At 41.3% G+C, this 24060-nt stretch overlaps 3 protein-coding genes across 4 annotated transcripts; 1 reads left to right on the forward strand and 2 right to left on the reverse strand.

The window, feature by feature from the left end:
* Window positions 1–276: 276 nt before the first annotated feature.
* On the reverse strand, window positions 277–16962 carry sycp2 (synaptonemal complex protein 2). Its single transcript, XM_070838914.1, has 40 exons — window positions 16939–16962; window positions 16673–16813; window positions 16455–16586; window positions 16265–16369; window positions 16146–16170; window positions 15580–15665; window positions 15396–15490; window positions 15261–15295; window positions 14982–15124; window positions 14797–14849; window positions 14557–14602; window positions 14255–14359; window positions 14086–14146; window positions 13670–13818; window positions 13357–13431; window positions 12933–13013; window positions 11790–11895; window positions 11506–11663; window positions 11067–11130; window positions 10924–10969; window positions 10697–10776; window positions 10158–10594; window positions 9946–10070; window positions 9637–9713; window positions 8700–8873; window positions 8528–8592; window positions 8253–8435; window positions 6793–6951; window positions 6173–6323; window positions 5282–5589; window positions 4117–4383; window positions 3942–3993; window positions 3687–3815; window positions 2876–3069; window positions 2459–2553; window positions 2105–2204; window positions 1890–1948; window positions 958–1036; window positions 574–630; window positions 277–371 (listed from the first exon to the last, which is right to left on the reverse strand). The coding sequence occupies exons 1-40, from the start codon at window positions 16960–16962 to the stop codon at window positions 300–302; spliced, it is 4593 nt and encodes a 1530-aa protein (XP_070695015.1). The 3' UTR covers window positions 277–299.
* Window positions 16963–17857: 895 nt separating this feature from the next.
* ppp1r3da (protein phosphatase 1, regulatory subunit 3Da) lies at window positions 17858–19811 on the reverse strand. Of its 2 annotated transcripts, none has more exons than XM_070840021.1 (2): window positions 19667–19811; window positions 17858–19344 (listed from the first exon to the last, which is right to left on the reverse strand). In XM_070840021.1, exon 2 carries the CDS (start codon window positions 19314–19316, stop codon window positions 18408–18410), a length of 909 nt encoding a protein of 302 aa, XP_070696122.1. In that variant the 5' UTR covers window positions 19317–19344; window positions 19667–19811; the 3' UTR covers window positions 17858–18407. The 2 variants fall into 2 exon arrangements, with proteins under 2 accessions (XP_070696122.1, XP_070696121.1); XM_070840020.1 differs by having other exon boundaries at window positions 19635–19811.
* A 386-nt stretch (window positions 19812–20197) lies between these two features.
* On the forward strand, window positions 20198–24028 carry fam217ba (family with sequence similarity 217 member Ba). The gene is made up of 4 exons (XM_070839584.1): window positions 20198–20651; window positions 20764–20863; window positions 20998–21062; window positions 21164–24028. Exons 1-4 carry the CDS (start codon window positions 20545–20547, stop codon window positions 22623–22625), a joined length of 1734 nt encoding a protein of 577 aa, XP_070695685.1. The 5' UTR covers window positions 20198–20544; the 3' UTR covers window positions 22626–24028.
* The last annotated feature ends 32 nt before the right edge of the window (window positions 24029–24060 follow it).

Consider the following 24060-nt stretch of genomic DNA (forward strand, 5'->3'; position numbering starts at 1 on the left):
GGCTTATTACTTATACGTACTCTCAAAGAACACTTAAAATGACTGAATATATAAATGTTAAATATTAAAGAAGTATCAGAAATACAACATTTCTAATAAAAACAAGCACGGTGACAACACATCCTAGTAGAATAAACCAAACATCCACATTCGATGAAAACAGAACCTGGAAAAATCAACACTTAAGGAAAACAGTTTGAAATGGAATCAGTTCGGCTGAGTTACACAGCACAGTGTACATTGTGTGGTGAAATACACAACCTTGTTCATAGTGTTCAGACCTTTGGCAGGACTTTGTTTTACTGAAAACCTCCATCAGGGAAAAACAAAGCATGCAGACCTCTCTTCACACTCTGGACCTCTCCCTCTTGCTACAAAAGGTACACAAGCACGAGGAAACATTCAGGAAAGACATCTCATTTAAAACCTTCCACAATATCATCTGAGTCATAAGACTGTATGCTATGCACAAGCTTTCAAAGGAGCATTGTTCTGCTGACAGAGAGAAAGACACAAAATGAATCGCACTGGTCTAATCCACGCTGAAGGGTCACCTGTGTCGTGTCTACTCACCATCTGACTGAGGAGTCTGTCCTGAACTGACTTCATGTCTTTTCGTATCAGGCACATCTGAAAGCAGCAGGCAGAGCAGCAGGGTTTTATGGGTGGCAACATAGAATATAACACAGTCAGGACAATCAGGGGATGAGTTGACACATGAGACAATGGCATAAGCAAAATGTTGTTAAGGCCACTCAGCAAAAAAAAATAAATAAATGACTGGCAGACTCAAGCAGAAGTGACATGTTCTATTAAAAACCATAGATGGACTGTAAATGAATGCTCCTCATTCAAAGCTATCTGAATTTACACCGCTAATTAGAAGTTTAACACTTGACCAACAATATGAAGCGCAAATTAGAGGTCAGCTGTGAAGTTTAGGTCAGAGGATCAGACCTGGGATGTGAATATTCTCTCCTCATACTCCAAGCTGTGACGCACGTTACTCTGGAGGGCGTTCGTCAGGGTCTCATTCCTGGAGCGGAGGACACAGACAGTCACAAAAGCAGACGAGGAAGGGCAGAAGAGGATGGGAGAAAAGACAAGCTAAAAGGTAAAGGAAAAATGTAAATACACTGCTTGGTAAGGTTAAAAGGGAACAGACAGGGACACTGATCAACATTAAATGCACAATTTCTTAAAAAATGCGAAAATGGTTTAAAGATGTGGCTCCATTTGAAGCTCTAGACTTAGATTGTACTTAGATTTGCTTCACAAGCCTACTTCTCACCCATTTCATTGGATATCAGTGATTCAGAATCATTCCAAAGAAAAAAGTAAATTCTTCTTTTTTTTCTTTTAAATTGTTAAATTTTGGGGGGAAGTTGATTCCCTGCACTATAAAAGAGATACAGCAAGTATTGTGCGTGTTGCCAACTCTCTTTCAGGCGATCCTTATTCCGTTCCATATTAAATTCTGTTACGCCATTAACTGAGAAACCTGGGTATAACAGGATGGCCCTTTTCAGTCAGGGCAGTAGTGTTTGGCTGGATAATGGCAGGAGAAAGCCTCCTGAGTAAACATCAGTGAACTCAGCTTAGTCATATGAAGAAGCACTGGCCACATGTATCGGAAAAATAGCTCGTGCTTTAGGGTGCGCATTTAGCTTATGATGATAAGCCTGAGGAAAACCTAATTTTCCAGTCAGGCTTTTTAATCCACGCTCCACCAAATAAACAAGAGTGTTATTCAACCTTTTACAGCGTATATGGGTTTACGCCTGTGGGAAGAGCATTGATCAGAGTGTGGAAGGAAAACAGCATCAAACTAACAACATGGCTCTTTCAGTGCTCACACAAACAAACACCCACACAAGCCTAAATTTCACCTCCTTGTTTCCTGTTCCTGGTAAGAACGGAACGCCATGGTCTGCTTTTTCCAGTACATCTGCAAGAAAACAGACACCAAACACAGATCAGACAGTCAAATCAGCATCATATTTAGTCACAGTCTCATTTTACAGAATATTGTATGGTGGGGTATTTTGTTTTTAATGATTCCCCAAAATGTCCATGTGTGTATGAGAGAGAAAAAGAGACATACAGTCAGGTCTTTCTCCATGCTTTTTAGCACAGTGTCATCCTGCTCCAGTTTGTGGATCTCTTCCAAGAGGACCTCCTCAACCTGTTTAAGACTCTGAGTCCTGTTCAGAGGACGAAGAAATAACCAACAAAACACTGTAGAATTGGAGCCCAAACACTAAAGTACTTATGTACAAACAGTCTAAACTTAGAACTGCTTTGGGAAATAAACAGACTGCTGACTGGATTATGGAATGTTTTTTTGCTAAGAGTCATAGTGGTGGGCAACCAGCCATCAAATGAAGCTTTATTTTAATGATTCAAAACCATGATCAGTGTTTTTTTTGTATACAACACTAACTACATACTTTCTGACCTGTATTTTGTCATTTTAATATCAAGGGAGGAGACATGTTGCTGGACGGTCTTCAAAGACTGTTTGTTGTAAGCCTCCATCATCTTGTACCGGTTCTGAACAGTAACACATTAATAGATAGTGGTTCAGTAAGGACATAATTCAACAACATCTGAGTAGCTCTGGATTATGACAACAGAGCTGACTAAAGATATGAATATCTCAAGAGAAGTTGTTAGAATATATCAAGTCTAAAGAAAATGAATCACTGCTTTGTGAAACACACACGACCACCTAAAACGAAGCACATTATTTCCAGTGGTGTTGAGTGCCTTTTGAACCTGCTTAAGTCAAAAGCAAACTACATAATGTAGTGTGTCAGCAGTGCTGCCTTGTTTGGGCCCTGACTATTTAAGCGTGTTGTTGTGCGTGTCCAACCTGGAACTTCTTCTTTAGCTCACAGCTGAATTGTTGGCACAGGTTACCCGGGGTTACAGCAATTTTTGGCAACTCCAAATCCTCGTCCATGTCCACGTCTCCATCCCCGCCTTCAGCCTCCCAGTGACTGGAGCTCACCGTGTGGGTAGAAGACATCACTCGGCTCACCTCACTCTCGACAGACACTTCAGCGACTGAGGATAACATCCACTGATCAGTCAGGTTGTAACTAATATTTTCTTTCAAGACTAAAAACATTAGGTATTATAAACATACACATCTTCCCTGTTTGGTTATTGTTAAATTATACTTGTTTAGGCTTTGCTACAAGAAACATTTTGCAGTTGATTGTATCTAACTTAATACATATAAAATGTATCTAGCATGTAAATATTACGTGAATCTTAGACAACTTAAACTTTGTGCTTTTGGCATTTTGAATAATGAACAGACGGACAGACACTGAAAGCATGTGAGATTGCAAAAACTGGAAAAAAGGGTATCTGTGCCATGAGTTGTGCCTCCTACAGTCTTATTCTTGATGCTCTGATATTGTTCTTTCCTCGCTAACGTCAAGCGTTCTATCCTTCGGCCTGTTTTCCTCGTCTTCTAAACTACTTTGCTCACCCCTGCTTTGGGATTGACCATGAGGTCCAGTTGCTGAAATAATGAGGAAATATGCATATCATCCTACGTATGAGTTATTGCCAATTTTAAGGTAATACAATAAGTGGATATATTTTACATCTAAGGACCTCTGTATTCAATAGATGTTATTCCAGATTTACTTAGAATAAGTAACATGTCTTACAGGACTTGAACAACTTTCTTGGTTTCATCCGAGGTGAACGTGGCCCTCTCATTTTCCTTTTCTTCCTCTCTTCCTTCTCATCTTCCTCTGAATTACTGGATGAGGAGATGTGGCGCTTGCGACTGGGTCCTGTTCCAAGAACCAACAGTTATAATACATTACCCAGTCTATGACCAGCTGTGGGGTTAACCTGCAACAAGTGGGAAATCCAATGTACACCTGTCAATGACCAGATGAACACAAAAGGTCTTTTACCTGAGATATGAAGCTGTGCAGGTGATAGTTCCCGGTCTGGAGGGGGTGTTTTCTGTCAAGATGGATGATAATGCTTTAGTGGTTTGATGGCTACAGCTATTTAAAATTACAATAACTTAGTAACTCATTAATGATCTTTCAGAGCTCCCATGCATTTATAATCAAGCAATCATACCTCTGTTTTATGAGATGCAGCAGTGGAGCTATCCTTAACTCTACTGGTGAGCACTGATGACTTAGTAGATGACTGACTCATTGATACTGACGACACTTTACTAAAAACATAATGGCAGCCATGGCTGTCTTCAGGGAACGGTGACTGAGAATGAGAGGACACAGACGGCTGGTCCAGCTCGAGGAGTGTAGATGTCAACAGGGGCTGAGCAGACAGAGACAAAGGGGATCGAGGTGGTGAGTGAAGGTGCTCCTGAATTGGACTTATCTGGAAACAAGAGGATGGAGAGGGACAGAAAGTGATGAGAAAATGATGGACAAAAGGAAAAATTGCAACTCATTTAGTGGTTATCTAATCACCATGTCTGTCATGGATTAGTGACAGTAAAATGATAAAGACATTTTCCACAATGCATTAAGAGGCACAGATGAAGTGTTGCAGCTCCATTATCTGCTCTGCCTGGAGTTATATAGGTCATTTCAATCATGCTACTTAATCATTCAGATCATTATGAGCAATTCCAACATTCTCTACATAATTACATCATATATTTATCAAGGAAAGTTGAATTTCTCAAATGGCCACTTCATACTTAGTTACACTCCTTGACCCCTAAGCTGTGTTAAGTTCAAGCTTTGACATTCAATATAACCAAAGTGCTTAAAGAGAGAATCTCAAACTGGAAAAAAGGTTGCTGAACGTGAGAAGTGTCTTTACTTTCACTACTCACATTTTCTCAGGTGGTCTGGGAATTTCAACCAGTAATGCTTAAGTCACAGACCTACTTCCTGAAGTTCCAAGTAACTGTTTATAAAGCCCTTCAGTCATCTAATAATTCACACCTCCATTCATGTCACTGTAGTGATTCTCACATGACTGCTGAGTAACGTCAATAATTTCCATGTAGTGTAAAGGTGTGTGAATCACTCAAAGATGTTAAATACCAGAGACCTCCTGCTGAACGTGAGGTGTTCTTTAAGATAATGTAAGCCCAGTTGCGACTGACTAGCATAACATACTCTCCATATTCATCCATCATCAGGGTGAAAGGGAGCATGTAATATTATGCTAAACTGAAAATCTCTGAATGTGATTCTAAACTTTAACACAGAACCCATACATGGCCGTGAGACCTACATAGGGTGTCAGAGGGGTGCTGTGTTACCTCTGCTGCCTTTGGTCCAGTGGGAACACTGGGTGCAGGGTTTTGACCTATGGGGGTCAGTGAATGGAGAGAGGGGACAGACTGGATGGATCGAGTCTTGGATGAGCTGCGCTTCTTTTCTGCACTGTAGAAAGAGGTAGGCTGGAAGAGTCCTTTTCTGCTGACTGTAGACTGTGGCTTGGGTAGCAGCAGGATTGGCGAGGGGGTGTTCTGACAGGGAGGGTCGGGGGAGGCAGGGAGTGGGGACCCCCGCGGGGAGAGAAGAGGGGAGCAGGTCAAACCCAAGGTTGGGGCTGACCTCTCAGCAGCTGTGAGGGTCCAAAATAAGCACAGATGCTCAAACAGCTGGCCAGAAAGTTGGACAGAGACTAAAAGGTCAATATATACATGCTTTTCTACATATCAATTTACAGTTGGGTTGGAGAGCAATAGGGTCATTTATGTAACACTAATAAATCTTTCTGCCTAAAGGTGGTGAGAGTGGTGCATCTAATGCAAACATGGATTAATACTCATGATGTTTTGCACTTTTACAGGAGTTAATACAAAATATCTCATGAGCAACTGAGCAGGCCAAGTAACATGATTATTTTTATATTTTTTGAGATTCAGAGAGATTCTCTTTCTGGCCATTTTAAATGAGTGTCGAAATTTCTCCACTTTATCGGTCACCAAGACTTGAGTGTGATGAAGTCAGGCCCTTCATCGGCCTGAATAATCTGCAAATCGACGATATTAAGCAATATCCAATCAAAAGCAGTCAACTGTCAATGATGGGAAACAAGTTTAGGAGTCAGAAGGCTATTAAGTACTATATGTGGTGGAATCAACAAACTATTTCATCCACCATGAAACGTGTAAAATACATTACTAGTGGCTTTCCAGTCTTACATCTCATCCCCTCGATGAAAGGAGGGGACGGGCAAAAAGAGTGGTGGGCAGCCCAGGAATCCTTCAGTGTATTCATCCACTCTTGGGCAGGGGCAACATTTTTCTTGTTTGATTTCGAAGTTTCTGGAAGAATATTCTCAGGCCTCTGCTGCTGAAAAACAGTGTCTCTGTTATATACGACCCCCAGTAAGCACAGAAGCCAGTCTTGACCACAATGCGACTGTTCACGCTCAAGACCACGGCTCATTCTCAGCTTAATACAGCTAAAAAGTAACACATTGGTAGTTTTTTTTTTTTTTGATGTTAAATGATATACAATGTGCTGTATCTGCATTTTTTCTCTTGCTAAAATGGCTTTACAGATGTTTCTAGCTGGAAACACTAACCAGATTTTCATTAATGCCATGCAATTTGGGCAGTGCAATTTGTTTTTCACGCACTCCATTAGAACAGTATCAAGTACATCAGTTGTCCAGCATGGTGAGAACCTGTATATTCTTTTCTATACATTTCTCTTGGAAGACGTTATCCAGACTTTTCCACAAGAGAATAGTAACAGTCAACCTAATACTTTTCAAAAAATAAGTCGGAGGGATCTTAACAGAGGTTTGGGTTCCCACCTTGAGACCAGATGGCTTTTTCAGATCTGACTGGTTGTTGCTGCCCAGTCTCTTGTAGGTATCGGAGGATTGCTCAGGGGGGATTTTTTTTTGCTTCTTTACTTCTGGAACCTCTGAACGGGTCTTCTCACTTTTCCCCTGCTGGCCTACCAAATATTTCTGTTGGCAGACGAACAAAAAAGAAATGGAATATTGCTGCAACGGCCTACCATCATCACAACGGTGATTCCAAAACCATTTCCAGTCAGTGACCACATTGAAAATGATATTATCATTCACACTGAAAACAACATAATCAGCAACTAACCAGAAGGTTTTTATATCCTACAGAGCTCAGTAGGATAGACTGAGATGACGTGTGGGCTGTCAGCAACCTTTGCAGCTGAGAAAAGTTGCCCATGGCTGAACCTTTTTTGATTGACAACTGATTTCCACCCCTTGTTGTTTTTCTGGCAGTGTGACTTTGGTTCACAAACATTAGCTGTAAAAACACTACATGGTGCTTGGAGAACAACTGTATGCATATGTGAAGTTCACTTTGAGCTCTGATGTAGCTGTGTTCATGTTTTATGAATTTTCTGATGGATTCTGCCTTAAACATGCTCTCTTTGAAGATTTGTTAGCTCACTAAAATAACGTTTTAACAACAACATTAAGAATGTCAAAACCAAAGCCACATACAACTTTGTGGGCCTGTTTGGTACATTGTACATGTGCAGCATTACAGCACACATGCAGTATGAACATGTGGTGATATAGATATGTTTTCCGATAGATTCAGACATACAGCAGAACAGATAGTAACTTACTCATGACAACATAAAATATTAACTCAATGACCTCTACCTTGGAAGCTGATGGCTGCTCTGACACCGACTTGTTGCCATGATGGATGCTCTCAAGCTTCACATAGCTTTTGGTTGATTGTTTGCTGGTATTCTTTTTCTTCATCACTTCAGCTTCACAAACTCCCTTTGCATTCTCCAAATGATTAGTGGAGGAGTACTATTATTATATAAGAAAGAGAGTATGACCTCAGTCCATTTGCTACAGTATTATAATCAATTGTCAATCAAATTTTGCACTAGTAGTCTACTATTTGTGCTTTCAATGGCACAGTGCGAGTCCCATCACTGTTTTTGCTCATGTAACATGGATGTGGAATCTGCCCAACCAACATTTTGAAGTATCATACTTGATTAAATAACTGAACTGACACAAAACATTTTCAACTCCAACTGCATAACAAAGTATGTAACACCTTTGTAACGCTGACTTCTGTAGCAGCGCTTTAATTAAGAAATACCAAAATGGTAATCAGTATGGGCAGATCCACAATACTTTGTACTCTAGACTGAGATTGTTTCATAGACAAGTGACTGCACAATGAAAACAATAACCATGTTACTTGCTTATCCACTTCTAAAATGCAGTTAAACAAGCTATAAGAAATCTTTTGCCTTAGAAACAGGAGCCATCTCTGATTCCGACTGACTGTCCTCAGTGTCTGGCTCCTTGTAGCTCTTGGTAGAGCTGGCTGCAGCTCTCTGGGGCCTCCTGCCTGCTATTTGTGGTCTGTTGGGTGCTGCTGGCTTCACTGTCTTCTTTGGCTGCTCCACTCTCTCCTTCACGTCAGGCTTCTTCTGATTAAACAACAATGACACACTGTGGCTGACGGGGATAGTGCATCAGAGGCTCGAAGCACTTCATCTTACAAAAAACAATCCTTTCATACCTTACTGTGTTTAGCATTGCCCTTTACAGGTTTTCGAGAGGATGGGGATAAGTCTGAGGATTCATCTGCAAAGACAAAACGCCCATTGTGTTTACAGGGGTAATAATGATCTTAGTGTGTCCAGTCTTAATGTGAGGATTTTCAAACTGTGAGCAGCATTTTGATGACCTACATGAAGTATGATGTGACACATCTCGAGGCTTGTTTGGTGCCTGCCTGGAGTATTTGGTAACTTTGGGTTTGGGTTTCCTGTTCGACTCCCTCAGCCAGCTGACCTCTGTCATGGCATAGTCTGTATCTGTGTCACTGAACAGATGCTTCTTCACATAGCGCTTCTCCTGCAACACTCAAAGTAACAGCAGACAGGAAGCGACAGAAGGAAAGAGAGAAAGAAACAGACCGTGTGGGATGCTTTTGTTGTGACTAGAACATGGTGCACTTGTGATTGGTGCATAATTGCTGTCCTAATAATAAATGTAAGCCATAATAAGATTTTCCTCCATTCTTCCAGACAAGAGCAGAACTGCATGTGCATACTTGCAGCAAACATACACACATGCATTTATATAAAGAGTCAAGAACACACACAGTCTCTACCATCTTCAGCGTTTAACACCTATAATAAAACACTACAGAATAGTGGAAGTTTACTTTTGCCACAGGTCGTCCTTTCTTGGTTGAGCTGAGGAGTACTGAGGATTCATGGATGTCACTGTCAAACAATATGGCATATATGAAGTTAGACCCTTATTCATTCAAAATCTTAAGAAAATGTCAATGTTTTCAAGGTAAGCCCACATCCAATTTTCAGCTGTCAGACCTACCTGCTCGATTTGGCAGAAGTATTAGCGAAGGTTTTGTCCATTCCCTAAAGAGCAATAAAACAGACTTTTAACACTATACCAAGTACTCAGGTATAACAAATCCAAAGTTCTGATTTAACTAACATTAGTAATATTTACCCCAATACTCAATGGTGCACCAATGTTGAATGCAAAAATATCTGTTCTGTACAACAGAAGGAAAGCATTAAAAACATCCTAAAATCCACTGAAAGCCACTGAAATACTCAAATATACACCTCAAACATTTGAACTCAATGATATTACCCCTTCCTCGTAGAGCTTTCTGCAGTTTCAATTTTGCTGTGGGGCTTCTTTTGGCTTTGAGCTCCAGATACGTCACTCTAAAGCAGACAAAGGTCAACTTTAGTAAATTAAGCAGGAGAAAAGTAATTTGACGTTATTCCTCCACATAAACCAATAAAGTAATGATCACTTACTTTAGCAGATGATAACCAGCTCATATTGAAGATCGGCCTATGACAAAAACATAGTCAACGAGTGGTACAGTTATGCCAGTAATTACATTTACTACTATACGACAAAATGTAGCCCTACAATCATTAATGTATATACTTGTTGACAAAAGGAATCCTGCTCGGAGGAATATTTTCTTCATTATCTTTGGCTGAGGATTGGGTTTTAATCTCATAACGGCTAGATATGAGCTTCACCATGCTGCCTGCAACCGCTGCTTCTCTCTGAGTAGAGACCACAGAAGGTGTGAGAATAATAATATACATCATTAATAACCTTAACATGGAGATTTAAGTTCAACAAATTTATACCTTTTGTTTGCTTGAAAGGGCCATGTTAGTTTCAACCTTAAAGTTGGGTGTTATACGCTCCAGCAGAGCTTTGCTTGTGGAGGCCTTGGCTGAAGCTTTAATTAGAGCAGCATCTGCCTTCAGTGACATCTGGCCTTTGCTTCTCCCTCTGGCCTGGCCATTTCTCTGGGGCTGCTTCTCTTTGGGAGTACCAAGTGTGGAGGCACATCGGTCTGCAGAGCTTCTCCCTTTAGGGTCCTCTCTGACATTAGACATTTTTCTCTGTGGTGCAGCCGGCTCCTGAGGTGGAGGGTCTTGGTTCCTCTCACTGAGGACCTGCTGCAGACGCTGGGTCAGTTCCATATGCTGTTGCTTTTGGCTGATTGGGCCGAGAACTGGAACTGACCATCTCTGTGTTACAGACAGGCGTTCCTGTTGTGCCAAACTTGAACATGATCCTGATGAAAACAGTTTGTTGCCATAATTTTATTACTTTTAACATGCAACTTAAGCAGTCATCAAACGTCTGTACTTTGTCTACATCATTGCTTTTTGCATACCAGGTCTTGGCAGATAATTGATTTTCTGTGTGGGCATCATTAGCATTTCGGAAACTGACAGTTTGTTCCAGTGAGAAGATCTGAAACTTGAACAAATAAACATGTTTAGATATACACTCTATATACTCAGTCTGTATTAAAAACAAATATACACATTACCAATCAGAGCATTGACTACTCTGATGGCAGTTGATTCAGCAAACTGGAGGTTTTGCCACTGTGCTTACGTGTTTTTCTCAGTTCTCGGTTGGGTGTCGGGCACAAAGTTTTGCTCTGCAAGTAAAAATATCAGCGGTGGGCTAAAGAGTCTAACCATGTAGATATATTTCTGGGCTGAGCCTAAGTCAGAGTCATTAAAGCAATACAATACCCAGAGATTGTTCTCCTGCCTTTCCAGCTAGGACCAAATCAACTGTTTTTGCCAGTGATATATTCTGTAGGACAAACAGAGACAGCATATGCAACAGAATTTACAGACTTTACAACTTTACTTTTGCTGAAAAAAATAGTTCAACTGTATCACACACTCGTACTAAGAACAGCTCAGGTAGATAATAATCTGGTGATTATACCTTTGTGTGTCTGTCAACCTTATTCTTACAGGCCTGCTTGGAAGCTGTGCTCTGTGGACATGAATCACTCTGAGACAGACACCATGAAATTAAAGCAACCAAAAACAATAACACATTTTCCACACTATGATGTCACATTTTGGACTTGGTGTTGAGTGACACTTCAGAGCTCAAAACAGAATTCTGAACACTGCCTGTGTAGTATGTTAAATTAAGTATGTGCAGTATGTGTCATACCTGCTCTATCATGCCACCTGCTATTAAGCTGTTAGGCGTTGTTCCATGACTGCTGATATTAGCAGACGTCCTTTGCTCTCCCAAGTAAAAAACCCCTTGTCTATCACATGAAGGAACCATCTCTAGAGATGGCTTCCCTCTACCCTTGACTGGAGTGTCTAAAAGAGAAAAAAATAAATAAATTTCTGCCTACAGTACTACTAACCTGGTGTTCATTCAAGATAGTACAATAACACAGGAATTGTCAGGAACAGCAGTTCCTGACAATTCCTTGTGTCACTTACTTGATGGCACAACAACAGAGAGGGAACTGGCACCATGCACACTTCCTGCACTGCTGTTGATGAGGAGGGTAGACTCTGAAATCCTCCTCTTGGCTGGGGTCACCATCTGGATGGAAAAGCATACCATATTTTCTTTTTCTATGTGATCCCTTCCACATGAAGTAAATAGTGCAGGTTAATAGCGCCTACGAAATGGACATTCTGCAGTTGATAAGGACTCAATGTTTTCAGTATCAGTAGTTCCTTGGTAGGGCAAATACTGGTCAGCAAAAGGCTTGAACATGATATCATGTTCAAGTTCAAAATACTCCATTTGTCCTTCAATGCGTAATTTGAGGCAGCAGGCGTGCAAGCATAAGTACACGTAATCAAGTCATTTACACACACAACATACAATCCAAAAATACGAATACAAGAAATATGCTAGAACGACATACACAACAATTAATAACAGTGTCCAAACCATAGCTGGCTAACAGCATCAAACACCACAAGGCATAATATGATAAAAAGAAGTAAATATAAAAGTGAAAATATGATATGGTTGGTTCCCTTGCTCTAGATGCCACCTACTGGCTTTGACTGCCAGCTTGTAAAGCATTTCAGTTCTTCCAAGTGTCAGGTGTATATTTTCACAGCAGAACTGTAAACAGTAGGCATCAAACATAGTGGTGTTAATCCCTGTATTGTTACATGAAATCATTTAATACAAAACACTCTCATAACTGGACAAAACCACTGTTCTGTCTAAAAGATCATTTAAGGTAATTGGAGTAATGAGAAAAAAAATGATCTTTTGACTGAATTTCCATTAATTACTCACTGTTACCCACAGAATGTGGGGGTGGCATATCACAGAAATCATATCTATATTGCTAGTGGGTTATTTATTCCTTCACCATTTTAATTCTACTGAATTCTCCACCTTATTCTAGTGGTTACTCAGATATACTTATATACTATACTACTATATACTGATGACTGTTATTAAACCTGCATGGCCCGCCTAAGCAAAATATATGTGAGGGAAACACTGTAATTACTACTGCAGCCTCGTTATGTGTGTTTGTGAGCTCACTCAGGGTGTCAAAAGAGATACACATATATGATTTAATAAACAGTGCAAAACTCTTTCACCTGTACAGGTGCAGATGGGGCAGGTAAAAGGTAGGGGGCAGTATTTTTCTCACTTTCACCAAGGGACAGTTGACTCTCTGGAACAACCTGCATAGCATATAAAAACAAAAACACCTCACAGTTCTAATGCTGGTGTGCACTTTTTCAAAGCTTTTTCGAAATGTCCAAAGCACTTCTGAAACAATAACTAATGTAAACACCAGCCATATAGGTTTTGTTTTTTGTTTTTTTATGTCTGTAGCCCTTCCGTAACTTACATCTTGTTACATCTCCCTTATATCAAGTCAATTTCCAAGAAGGAGCCAGTCCCATCCATTAATCAGCATCTGCCCGAACTATCTATACCTTAATACATTTTGGTATTTGATGATCAAACTGATCCCATCATTGCTATATATTGAGAGCACTGTGTTAATAGACCATTGTTTACCTGGGAGCTGCTCTCTTCCATTATAATTTTAACTGTGGTCTTCACTACAGATGTGCCCGTCTTTCCCACAAAGCCCTGACAGGAAGAGACTCTTGTTAATGCTAATTGCCACATTTATCATGGAGACACTTTGGACTCTGCTTAGACCCAATGCAAGGGCACTGTGGTTTCAAAATATACATTTTCACAGGATGCCCAATTCCTACATTACATACATTATTTAATATTCATGTATTTTAGTTTCAGAAGAAAACAGAATAAATCTTATTAATATTGTGACCAATAAGGATTGAGTGAATGAGCCATGGCCTACTTTGTTTTTGCTGTGTCCATAGACACTACGAGCAACCTGCAGGATGTCCAGGGAGGAGCTGAAGTGGATGGTAAGACTTGATCCTTCCACTGCACCCACAACCACCACCTCTGACAGCTTTAACTGCAACACTTGCCTCTTTCCCTCCTCTGGAGATACAAACATTCTGTATTATAGTTACACACACACACACACACACACACACCCACTGAAGTTTGGCACACTTGTATAATCTGTTTTGCTTATTTCATTTCTAAGGAAACAAGGCCCATAAAGTCCCATAAATCTATCAAGTTCCTTCATGTATTAAAATGCTTGTAGTTTAATGGAGAATTACATTGACTTTTTGACTGAAATTTGCAGCAAGTTCGCTGTGCGAGTAGACACAAATGCAGTGACCTTTGTGTACTGATTACCTGTAACAGTGTAGCTTTGGACTTCATTCTCATTAATGCATATTGTTTCCCATTGGCTCTCCTGTATGAAGAGAAACCACTCTACGTTAGGCTTTAACAGATATATACCTACTGTTGATTATATGGATGTTAGACTTTCCGATTTTCACTTTCAGTAAGAGTAAGATACCTGCACTTCTTCGTCAGCCAAAGAAAAGTAAAAGGAGATGCTGTGGCTGCCAAGGTTGAAGTCGATCCAGAATTCTTCCAACTTCTCATCAGCGGGCATTAGCAGCTGACAACATAACCATATTTCTTTCAACACACCTAATAACACACTTGAGAGTGTATTATGAATTGAGACATTTCACTTGACATGCAAACAATCTTACAATTATTAGTAGAAGGCAAAAGCTTCTTGGCTACTTGTTACTTTTACCTTTTTTTTTTTTAAATCCATTTGTGAACCATAGATATCCTGTTGATACTGACCTCATACTTGTCCAGATAAACTTCCAAACAAGGGTAGGAATACACTCTACAGTACAGAGAGGACATGTTATTCAGTTATGTGTAACTGTCGTCAGCACTGCATATGTACCCTACTTTTATCCTGTCAAGGAGTCGAAGGTGTGCTGTGACAGTTAAATTGAAATATTCCTCTTTTGAGTGGCAACCTTAATGACCTCTCATGTTCCCCAAACCACGTCATGAGTTATGGTATTTGTGTACCTTCTCCTGTCTCCCTGCATCCCATTCACCAAGTTCAGAAACTTGCGACAATCCTGAAATCACACACATTTATATTAAACACGATGTAGCTGAGCTCTTGTTGCAATATCATTACAGTAAAATTACCACTGTAGTGCGACAAAATGTAAATACAAACAACAGGAAAATATGATGCACATTTTTACCGTCTCAAACTCAGAATCGTGGATCTTGACAAAGGCATTGGCCACATGCTCCATGCTGAACCATCGATCTGCCAGCTCCTTCCTCTGGTCAGGAGTGGCCATTCTGCACAATGCCTCCATCAGGGCTGTCTGCAAGTCATAATCTACACAAACGGACCATGTTGTACATTTTTTTGTCTAAATGTGTATCTATGTGATGGGAGATGTTGCAGTTCAGTAAAAAAATAAATAAATAAATGAAATTTAAAAAAAAAAAAAAAAAAAAAAAAAAAAACTTACCACCACCCTCCGTTATCTGACCAGCCAGTTTGATCCTGTAGAAATATGATGAAGGAGCAAAAGTTTAAGAGCATGTGGATTCTGTAAAAAAATCAGTAATAATATCCTTACAATGATGAATCTGCAATGACATACATGATATCTGAGGCCTCCTGTGATGTTAGGATCTTCCTCTTTTTCTTAAGCTCCACTGGGATTTTGTCCAGAATTAAGTTAAACTTCCGAATTGCCTGTTAAAAAATACTTAGCAAGTCAATTAATGAGCAAATACCTAGATTTTAATGCCACTTAAAAAAAATAGATATTAATACTTTTAAACCTCTTTTCGGATCAGGATGTAGATTCTGGGGTCTACTGCCAGTTGACCAACAGGATACAGGAAGGCCTCTGTAGTTTTGTATGCTCCTGTAAAAAACATGTTGTGCCAATACTGTGAGTTGAGACAAAGCTTTTTCGTATAGATTTAGATGCATCAAAGTGTTGAACTTTACACTTTGACTTGATAAATGTTCATTATCTTCGACCTGAATCTGTTTCTATAAGCATTCACCCTATAAAGGTACAGAATAATCTCAAATCAATGTTAAGAGCACCTGATTAGACAGTGCCCTCAAACAAGTGGAATAGAAATTTCAAATTTTGACACTACTATGAGGAGAATTTAACACATTCCCATCTGTGTAACAAAGAAAAAGATTCAAGTATTACTGTGACTTTAAAATTACACTTTTTTGACTAATGATGAATTTTATGTACCGATTGAAGGTAGAATATAAGTATGTTAGTTTTAGTTTCCTCTTGGGTCCTAAAAAGGACTAAGTGAAGATTAAACACACACACTGACAATGTGCAATACAAACAAAGAAAACAAATGTATAAGCGTACCCTCGTTGCATGCTTCGTGAACAACCTGTAACAGAGACAGTTTTAAATCATAGACATTAACATGAGTAATACAGGGTGTGTTAATGTACAGTGTGTTTAACTGCTTGACTTCAGCTCACCATTAAGGCATCAAAGAAGTCCTCTGAGAGATTGAACAAGGTTTCATCCCACTGCAGTCCACACCGGGTCCACAGTTGCCTGCATTTCTCAAACCACTGCACCATGTGCACAAAACCAACTTCAATTAACAACTAAGTACATTTACTTACAGCACTTGTGTTTGCCTGTGTGTATTAGATGTATACTTATCTTTTTGAGCAGGCCCTGAGCTATTATTCCTGACAGCCCTTGACAGCCACCAGGTAGTTTCAGATTTTTCCCACATTTGTAGAGGACAGCGAGACCCAGACTGGCTGATTTGGAATCTTGTTGATCCAAACTCTAGATAAACAATGCAGATATGGTGTAGTTATACATACGAACAACAGAGAATGGCACATCGGTGAGTGTGCTGAGCTTCATCTTACTCTGCTAACAAGTTTATCCAATTTGGTGAGAAACTGCTGGGAACATTTTATGGGGGTCCCTTCGTATATGTCCCTTTGCAAGAATACATCCAGAGCTTGGACATCCCCAGTCTTTAACACCTCATCAAGGGCTTTCCCCAACTGCACATGAAAGGATTAAATCACAATTTACTTTCACCATTACTTCCACAATAAAGATTTAAATAATGTTAATTTAAAAGACATGAGTGTCGATAAACTAAGCTATTAAAAGTTTACACTCCCACCTGTGAGTCCTGACCTGATGCCATTCTTCCTTAAGGGGAACAGCTTTACTGCCACTTGGCCTCTGCTGTTTTCAAAATGACTGTAAAGGTAACTGGAAACATCAGCCTGCCAATCTTAACTCTAGTAATGATTAGGTCAAGGTCAACATCACCTTATTCGTTAACATAGCTAGCTAGGTAGCTATTGAAGTTAACATTTCGAAATGATGGTGAAATTTTGTATGCTCGGTTAATGTACATCACTACTAGCTAGCACCTTTGTCAACACAATTAACGTAAACCTACTTTAGGTACTTAGAGTATAGACCGTTGTACATAACGTTTCACATGAACTTCACTATTATTAGCTTACTCAACACCATCGTTAGCCCTAATGGTGGCCGCACCACTTTGTACTTTGTTAGCTTAACGACACCTGCTGCTAATGCTAGCTAACGTTTCCTCTCCTAACTGACGCTAATTTCTTAGGTTAATTTTTAACACGCACTTAGTCACTAAATTAAATCGTGTATGACACAATATAGTATTTTATTGTTTAAGTTGCGTTACTTACCGTGATGTCGAACATCAAAACATGACGTGACGCCTATTACTCGATAGTTTTGACAGGTTTTAAAATGGTCCTGTGCAAAACGCGCGAAGTCTCTCAGTTCATCGCGCATGCGCACAAACAAACGCTGTTCCACTTCAGTCTTAATAAAACTCATTGAGGCTCCTCAAATGATTCATTCACTAGGATTATAAAAAAAAAGAGACTAAGCTAGTAGATTATAGTTAGGAGATGAAGAAGGACCTCAGCTTTCAATGAGAATATAAATAATAATGATAATAATAATATGATGATAATAATACAAGCTGAACATTATGTGTAATTGTGCTTTATTGTTATTAACAAAATAAGTATTCATTTGTGATTCATTAAAAGATTTTCAAATTGTATCTGTTGCATGGTTTGGACATTTGGTTTGACAACATTTGACTAAAAAATAAACTCTGAATACAGATTTTGCAGATCAAATTCCTGCATTGTAAAAAACTATTTTCTATGTCAAATACCCAGCTGGAAGAAAACAGTAGACTTAAGTGCATTAATTTCAGTTTCACTGAGTATTCTATACGCTCTATAGGCTTGGTGGGTGTCGCTTCCCACATTAAAGTGAAATTATTTTGAAATAGCCCGGAAAATCAAACGTTATAGTGCAATTTTTAAAAAGAAAACACAAAAGTAAAGTGGCACTAAAGCTGGTGTCAGGTATAAGTGCACTAGTGCTTGTTAATTTCACTCTGGTTAAGCCTGTCCAGAGTTAACAGTTCATCATGAGCCTAACTTGACACAAAGAAAGCATCTATTTGCAGTAGTCTAACAAAATGAAGATATTGTGTTACCAAACAATTATACATTTTAAAAGATCTTGCTGACAGCAGTCATAAAGTGCTACAAATGGATTCCTCTTCTTTCTGTCAGCATCCTAAATGAAGTGCACCATGCTATCCTCGCATTCTTTGGGCACAGTGAGCTTGTAGTTATGGCACACTAACTTATAATTCTCTCCATTATTGTTGTCCCAGTATTCAGCCCCACAGACTTTGTACTGGATGGCAAACTGTAACACTGCTCCCGGTTGCAGGAACGGAGGAACAGGCAGGTGGAAACGAAACGTATCACAACTGAGTTGTCCCCCTCCTCCTTCCCAGGTCTTGGTGACGGTGGACACCCAAGAAGCCTTTGTTTCTGTGCAGCTTTTCCACTCTGTAAACGAATAGCGAGCTGTGACATCTTTCTCAAAGTCTAAATTGAGGACCTGGGTGATTCCAATGACACCCAGTTCAAAACACAACACTCTCTCTAGACACACTTTCTGAGTACTGAGACGCTGCAGGAATCCAGGCTGGTCTCCAGGTTGTTGGGCAAAAACCGGCTTCATGTATGGCAAGGATATCTCCAGGTGTTTTCCACCTGCCAGCTCCGCAGCCATCAACAATCTAAAGGTGACATGATGTGGTACAAATGGGTCCTCTCCAGATTTGAAAAGCCTGACATCCTCCAGGTCGAGCCCCAAGGAGTCAACAAACCGCACGCCAACATTTCTGCATGGCTTCTTCTTCTCTGCGGCGGAGGGCAGAGAGTGTGACCTTTCTCGGATGATGGGTTTAGGCGCAGGTTCGCAGGAGAGACTGCGGTGAAACTCTTGTTCCCTTGGCTGAGAGACTCTGGGGCTCGGGGGGCGGATTGGAATTGGCTTCTTTAGTGCATTCGGTTTGTCAGCTCGAAGCATTTCAGTCAGGTTGATAGTCATGCCGGGCCTTGAGCTGGACATTTGGTCCTCAGAGTGTGTTTGGGGAATCCTCTCATGTCCAATAAACCACCCTCTATCCATGATCTGTGAGAACTGCAGTCCTGCTCACCTGTAAGGAAAGTTTGTGAAGCATAATGCATTAGTATTGTCACATAGATCCCCCAAAATGTACTCTAATCAAAAGCATAATGACATTAGTGTACTCGTTTTACACACAAAATGCATTATGTGCTGCAAATCTAATAAGAACAACAATGTTGTGACAAGACAGGAAAAGAGTGGGCGTGTGCTCTGGGACTACGTGCCTGAATGCAAACAGTCTACAACACTCTCTGATCAGTTGCTGCATTACTGAAAATGCCTTTAATATGGTTCAATAGAGTTAGACGCTGACATCACCTCACCATATACAGATATGAAGCGTTAGTTACATCTAAGCTGCAGGATGTAGCCTAGGCTTGATCCTCCATTTAAAGTAGTGTTCATCACAGCTGCGCGTTTCCGTGCGTCATGGAGTCTCCACTGCTGGCCCCACGGCCACACGAGCTGATTTGTAAGTGGAGGCCGCCGTGATCACACCCCCCAAACACACAGACATGTCCGTGGCTTGCTTTATGTGGAGATCAGCTAACATGCGCGCAGTTAACAGGAAGCTCCACACGGGAGTTGAGTGTCACTGACGCTGCATGGGAGATTGAGTAACTTCAGATGAACAGCTGCATTTGCTCGCGTTATTTTTCAACTTCTTTCCATAAACGCAACATTGGCCGTTTCCACACTTGTATTCTCAGTGTTTATCAATAGCTAGTACACTCGCCGGAGAGCGTTTGCTTGTTTCGTTTGAAAGAGCGACCTGCGTGCCTGTACTGCAAGTCCCATGATGCACCTGTGACGCTCACTTCTACAAGCGGTGAGCCAGTCAGCAGCAGGTAAACAAACCTATCTGGCTGGGACGGCGAGCCAAACAAAGCGTATGCGCTGCATGGACGTGTTGCGTTTTTAATGGCGAGGAAGATGAGTGTCGATTAAAAGATGCGTCTGTTGTCACTAATCCATTAAAACAATCGCTGAATTGTTCGTCGTCAGAGAGGCGAGTGGGCGATAAACAGAGGGACGAGTTTAACCTGCAGCGGAGAAACGACTGTCGACATCTGCGCATGATGCATTGCAGCACTTTTGAGAAAATGGGTGTTTTTAGCCTCATTCTCAGAATAGAGTATCTGATCCGAGATGTCGGTTGGGTTCTTTAGCTACCGTATCATTTGATTGCGCTGGACTTAAAACAACATCCCCTCTGGCGACCTGCAGCATGGGGCCCATCATGCAGGAACGCACAGCATCCACGGCACTGAAACGCGTCGTCTCCAAAGAGAAGATTCGGGTAAAAAATACAGAAAATAGCGGACCGGTAACCAGGTGGGAATCATTTTACAGTGGCATGTCTAAGAAAAAAAAATTAACTTCGTCATGTTTTGCTGCAGACATAGATTTGAGACGAGCCTGACAAACGTCTGTCATGTCCCCACAGCTCAAAAAAGGGAAACAAGATGAAGAAAGCAGTGGGCCAAATGACGAATGGCCTCCCAGGACCAGGTCAGGATAAGGACACACTGACAGCAGTGCAGAAGGTGAGTGAATGACATCCAGAGAAATCAGAGAGAGATAATGGTTCACCATCATTGTCCTCTGATGGGAAAGATTTAAGAGGAGCAGGACAGTGCTGAGAGCTATGTACTCAATTTCCATAATGATTGTTTTCCAGGGTGCACAGTCCAAAGGTGGCAGGGTCAAATCTGGCACCGCGCGGAATACAAGCAAACTCTCCAGGTATTTGTATGAAAGTGTTTGCAGTCTCACTGAATGCCTCAGGTACAGTAAATCCCTAAATCCCCAACAGCTCTTCCTCACACTCCTCTGTCTCTCTACAGCCCCGAAGGAGAAGGAGATCTGAGACCTCATCTCCGCAAACAGTCTTCTGTGCACAGGAAAGAGGAGAAACGTGAAAACCAGCGGACGTCACAATGCAGCAATGAGCTACATCCGACTCGTGGGGGGATGGGGAAGAATCGGCGGGCCCTCTCCCTGCCTCTCTCCCCAATATCAGGGCTACGACACATGCCAGCGCACCCCCTAACACACTCCCCAGCCCCCACCCCAGAGGCAATACAGCATCAGTACGACCAGAAGGATGTTGACACTGACAGTGCCAGTGATCTGTCAGACTCTGAGAGGCTGCCTGTGCTGCCTTCTCCCTGTACCCCCTGCACCCCCCCTCACCTCAACCTCCGGGCCGAGGTCATCAACACTAATGACTTCCCCCCGGACTTCCCAGGACCCAGTGGGACTGTGGGTGATGAAGATGAGAGTGACAAACCCAGCTATAGTTACCCAGACTTTCTGCCTCCTCCCTTCAACAGCTGGAGCCTGAGACAGCTGGCAGTGTTTCTTCATACAGAGGGCCGTGGAGCCCCCCGGCCCAAGCCCGTAGGGCACTTGGAGAAGTACCTGGAGAGGCTGCTGCAGCTGGAGTGGCTCCAGATCCAAACAGTGCAAGCAGAGAGCAGCCGTCCGCCCGGGAGCCGTCTAAGGCCACAGGGTTTCCCCTCTGCCACCACAGCTCACCCACCGCGGCCTCACACAGCTCCACCATCCCGACTAAACTCTCCCAAAGGGCTGCGACAGAGCCAGCGAGCCTTCCCATTCGCACCTGTCAACAACCTCCCATCACCTGCCTCGGCCCAGCACCAGCACTCCCGCTTTCCAGTTTGCCCTCACTGCCACATCCGCTTCCCGCTGTGCAATGGCAGCTGCTCTGCGTATGCCTACCAGCGCCACTCACGACTCAGCCCGCTGCTTGAGCGCCGAACCAGACCAGGGGCACCGGTGAAGAGGAGTAGCAGTGAGACCCGAGCGACCTCCACGGAAGGTAGGAGCCCAGGAGTACAAGGCGGAAGTGGTGGAGGAGGAGGAGGAGGAGGAGGAGGAGGAGGAGCCCAGACTCCAGTTAGCCCCTCAGCTGGAAAAGGCCATCTGAGGCACATGCAGGCCACAGGTAATGCCCGTAAGCAACCCCAAGAATCTGGAAGCAACCTTAACGGTAGAGGTCAGGTGAGGAAGAGCCGCGTCAGAGCTAACTCTGAGACAGATGTTAAAAAGGAGCCTAGTGGCAGTAAAGCAGCTGGTGCAGAAAAACGCGTGTTTGCTGCAAGTAAGAGAGAAATCATCACCTCCAAGAGAGTAGACAGGGATTGGCAGAGGACAGAGGCAGGAGGTCAGGCCTCTAAGACTGCCATGAAAAGAGCTGCTAAAGAGCCGCAGCCTCTCTCCAAAGCACCACTTAATAGTAAGCAGAATGGCAAAACAAAAAATGTGCACTTTGTTGCAAAGTAACCCCCATAGACCCACAGTATAGTGCTTTACATAGAGGTTATATGGTACAGGAGCTTGAATCTATGCCTGCTTTCTGTGTAATCTGTGTAATACTAACATGTTGTAACTGTTGTACGGCAGTCTAAATTAGTCAGTGGTGTACAGCCTTCAAAAGGTCAAAACTAACAAGTCGAGCAGCTAGAGTAGAGATAGACAGCTATGACTGCAAAGCATAATATCACATCTAAATAGAACAGTTCTATATACATATAGTATTTCATTCAAAATGTACATTAAGTATACAGTCATTATGTTGGAAGGTGTTTTGACAGAAGGCTCATCGTGACCCTCAAACACCACTAGGAGTCTAAAAACGTAGCTTTCATGTGACTTGAACTCTGTTGCACTGCACTGTCATCTCTCAGTGTGCTACTGACGCTGAAATAGGCTAAAAATAAGCATCTACTATACCACCGCACAGCTTTCAGCATACAGTAAGTAATCCATAGTGAAGTTTAACATACATTTTAGTCATTGAATACATCCATAGCCGTTACTAGTGGAGTTTTTGATGTTGAAATGTATTTGTTTTCAATGCTCTTACTTTACTTGATGTTGCTGTTAATCTTTTCTTTGGTGCCTCATGTTTTAAGACATACAGCACGTTGAGTTCAAACATCTTTGGCTGAAAAGAAGAAGGAGGCAACAAGTAGTGGCGTACCGCAGTAATGTAATTTGTTTCAGATATATGTGTGCAATGGTTTCAAAATTTTGGTTACAAGGGCTTTTCTTGTTTGAACAGCTTGAATTGTAGTCTCTGATAATATGCTGTATTTTGCATAGAGCTGAGCTCTTTCATATTGAAGACAGTGTAATGTTTGCTACGAATGTAAATGCATATTTTTCCAAATTTTATATACCATAGTTATATTTCTGAAACGTGTTGTGGTTGACTTGTATTCATCATTTCAATCATTATTATGTTTACATTGTCATGCACTGAAAAGAAAATATTTAGTGAAAGAGCTGAATGTAACTTAATGTCTGCTGTGAGTCAAGGGAATTTCAACACATCATCGCTGTAACATGATCATGTTTTACATATCACCTCCATATTCCACTGCATACTTGAGGTGTTTAGGTCACTGTGTTTACATTAAACCATCTATTTCTGTTTGTTGTGATTTACCATGTGCACTTGATTCATGGGAACACTACATTAATGTAAATAATGTGATATTATTCAGATTGCACCTCTTAATATTCATGTAAAGTATCAAAGCCATAGATAAGGGGCCAGGAGTGGCAATGTTATTATAATGTGTACATCATGTTGACACGCACGCAGGAAGATTGTGGTATGTATTTTCTCAATGTTGAATGCAAGTATTTGTAAGGCATAGAAATAAATGTTTTGCACTCAAGGAACATTGATCAGGTGATCATTCTTTGCAAC

Source organism: Pempheris klunzingeri, chromosome 11 (assembly GCF_042242105.1).
Source record: "Pempheris klunzingeri isolate RE-2024b chromosome 11, fPemKlu1.hap1, whole genome shotgun sequence".
Classification (NCBI taxonomy): domain Eukaryota; kingdom Metazoa; phylum Chordata; class Actinopteri; order Acropomatiformes; family Pempheridae; genus Pempheris; species Pempheris klunzingeri.

Coding starts and splice junctions, on each gene's coding strand:
- sycp2 (XM_070838914.1), bottom strand. CDS start 16,962: ATGGCATCAGGTCAGGACTCACAG. Junction 9,714..9,945: donor AGGATTCCTTTTGTCAACAA/GTATATACATTA, acceptor TGTCTGCTTTAG/AGTGACGTATCTGGAGCTCA. Junction 8,593..8,699: donor TGTGTCACATCATACTTCAT/GTAGGTCATCAA, acceptor TTGTCTTTGCAG/ATGAATCCTCAGACTTATCC.
- fam217ba (XM_070839584.1), top strand. CDS start 20,545: ATGGGGCCCATCATGCAGGAACGCACAGCATCCACGGCACTGAAACGC. Junction 20,864..20,997: donor CACTGACAGCAGTGCAGAAG/GTGAGTGAATGA, acceptor ATTGTTTTCCAG/GGTGCACAGTCCAAAGGTGG. Junction 21,063..21,163: donor AATACAAGCAAACTCTCCAG/GTATTTGTATGA, acceptor GTCTCTCTACAG/CCCCGAAGGAGAAGGAGATC.
- ppp1r3da (XM_070840021.1), bottom strand. CDS start 19,316: ATGGATAGAGGGTGGTTTATTGGACATGAGAGGATTCCCCAAACACAC.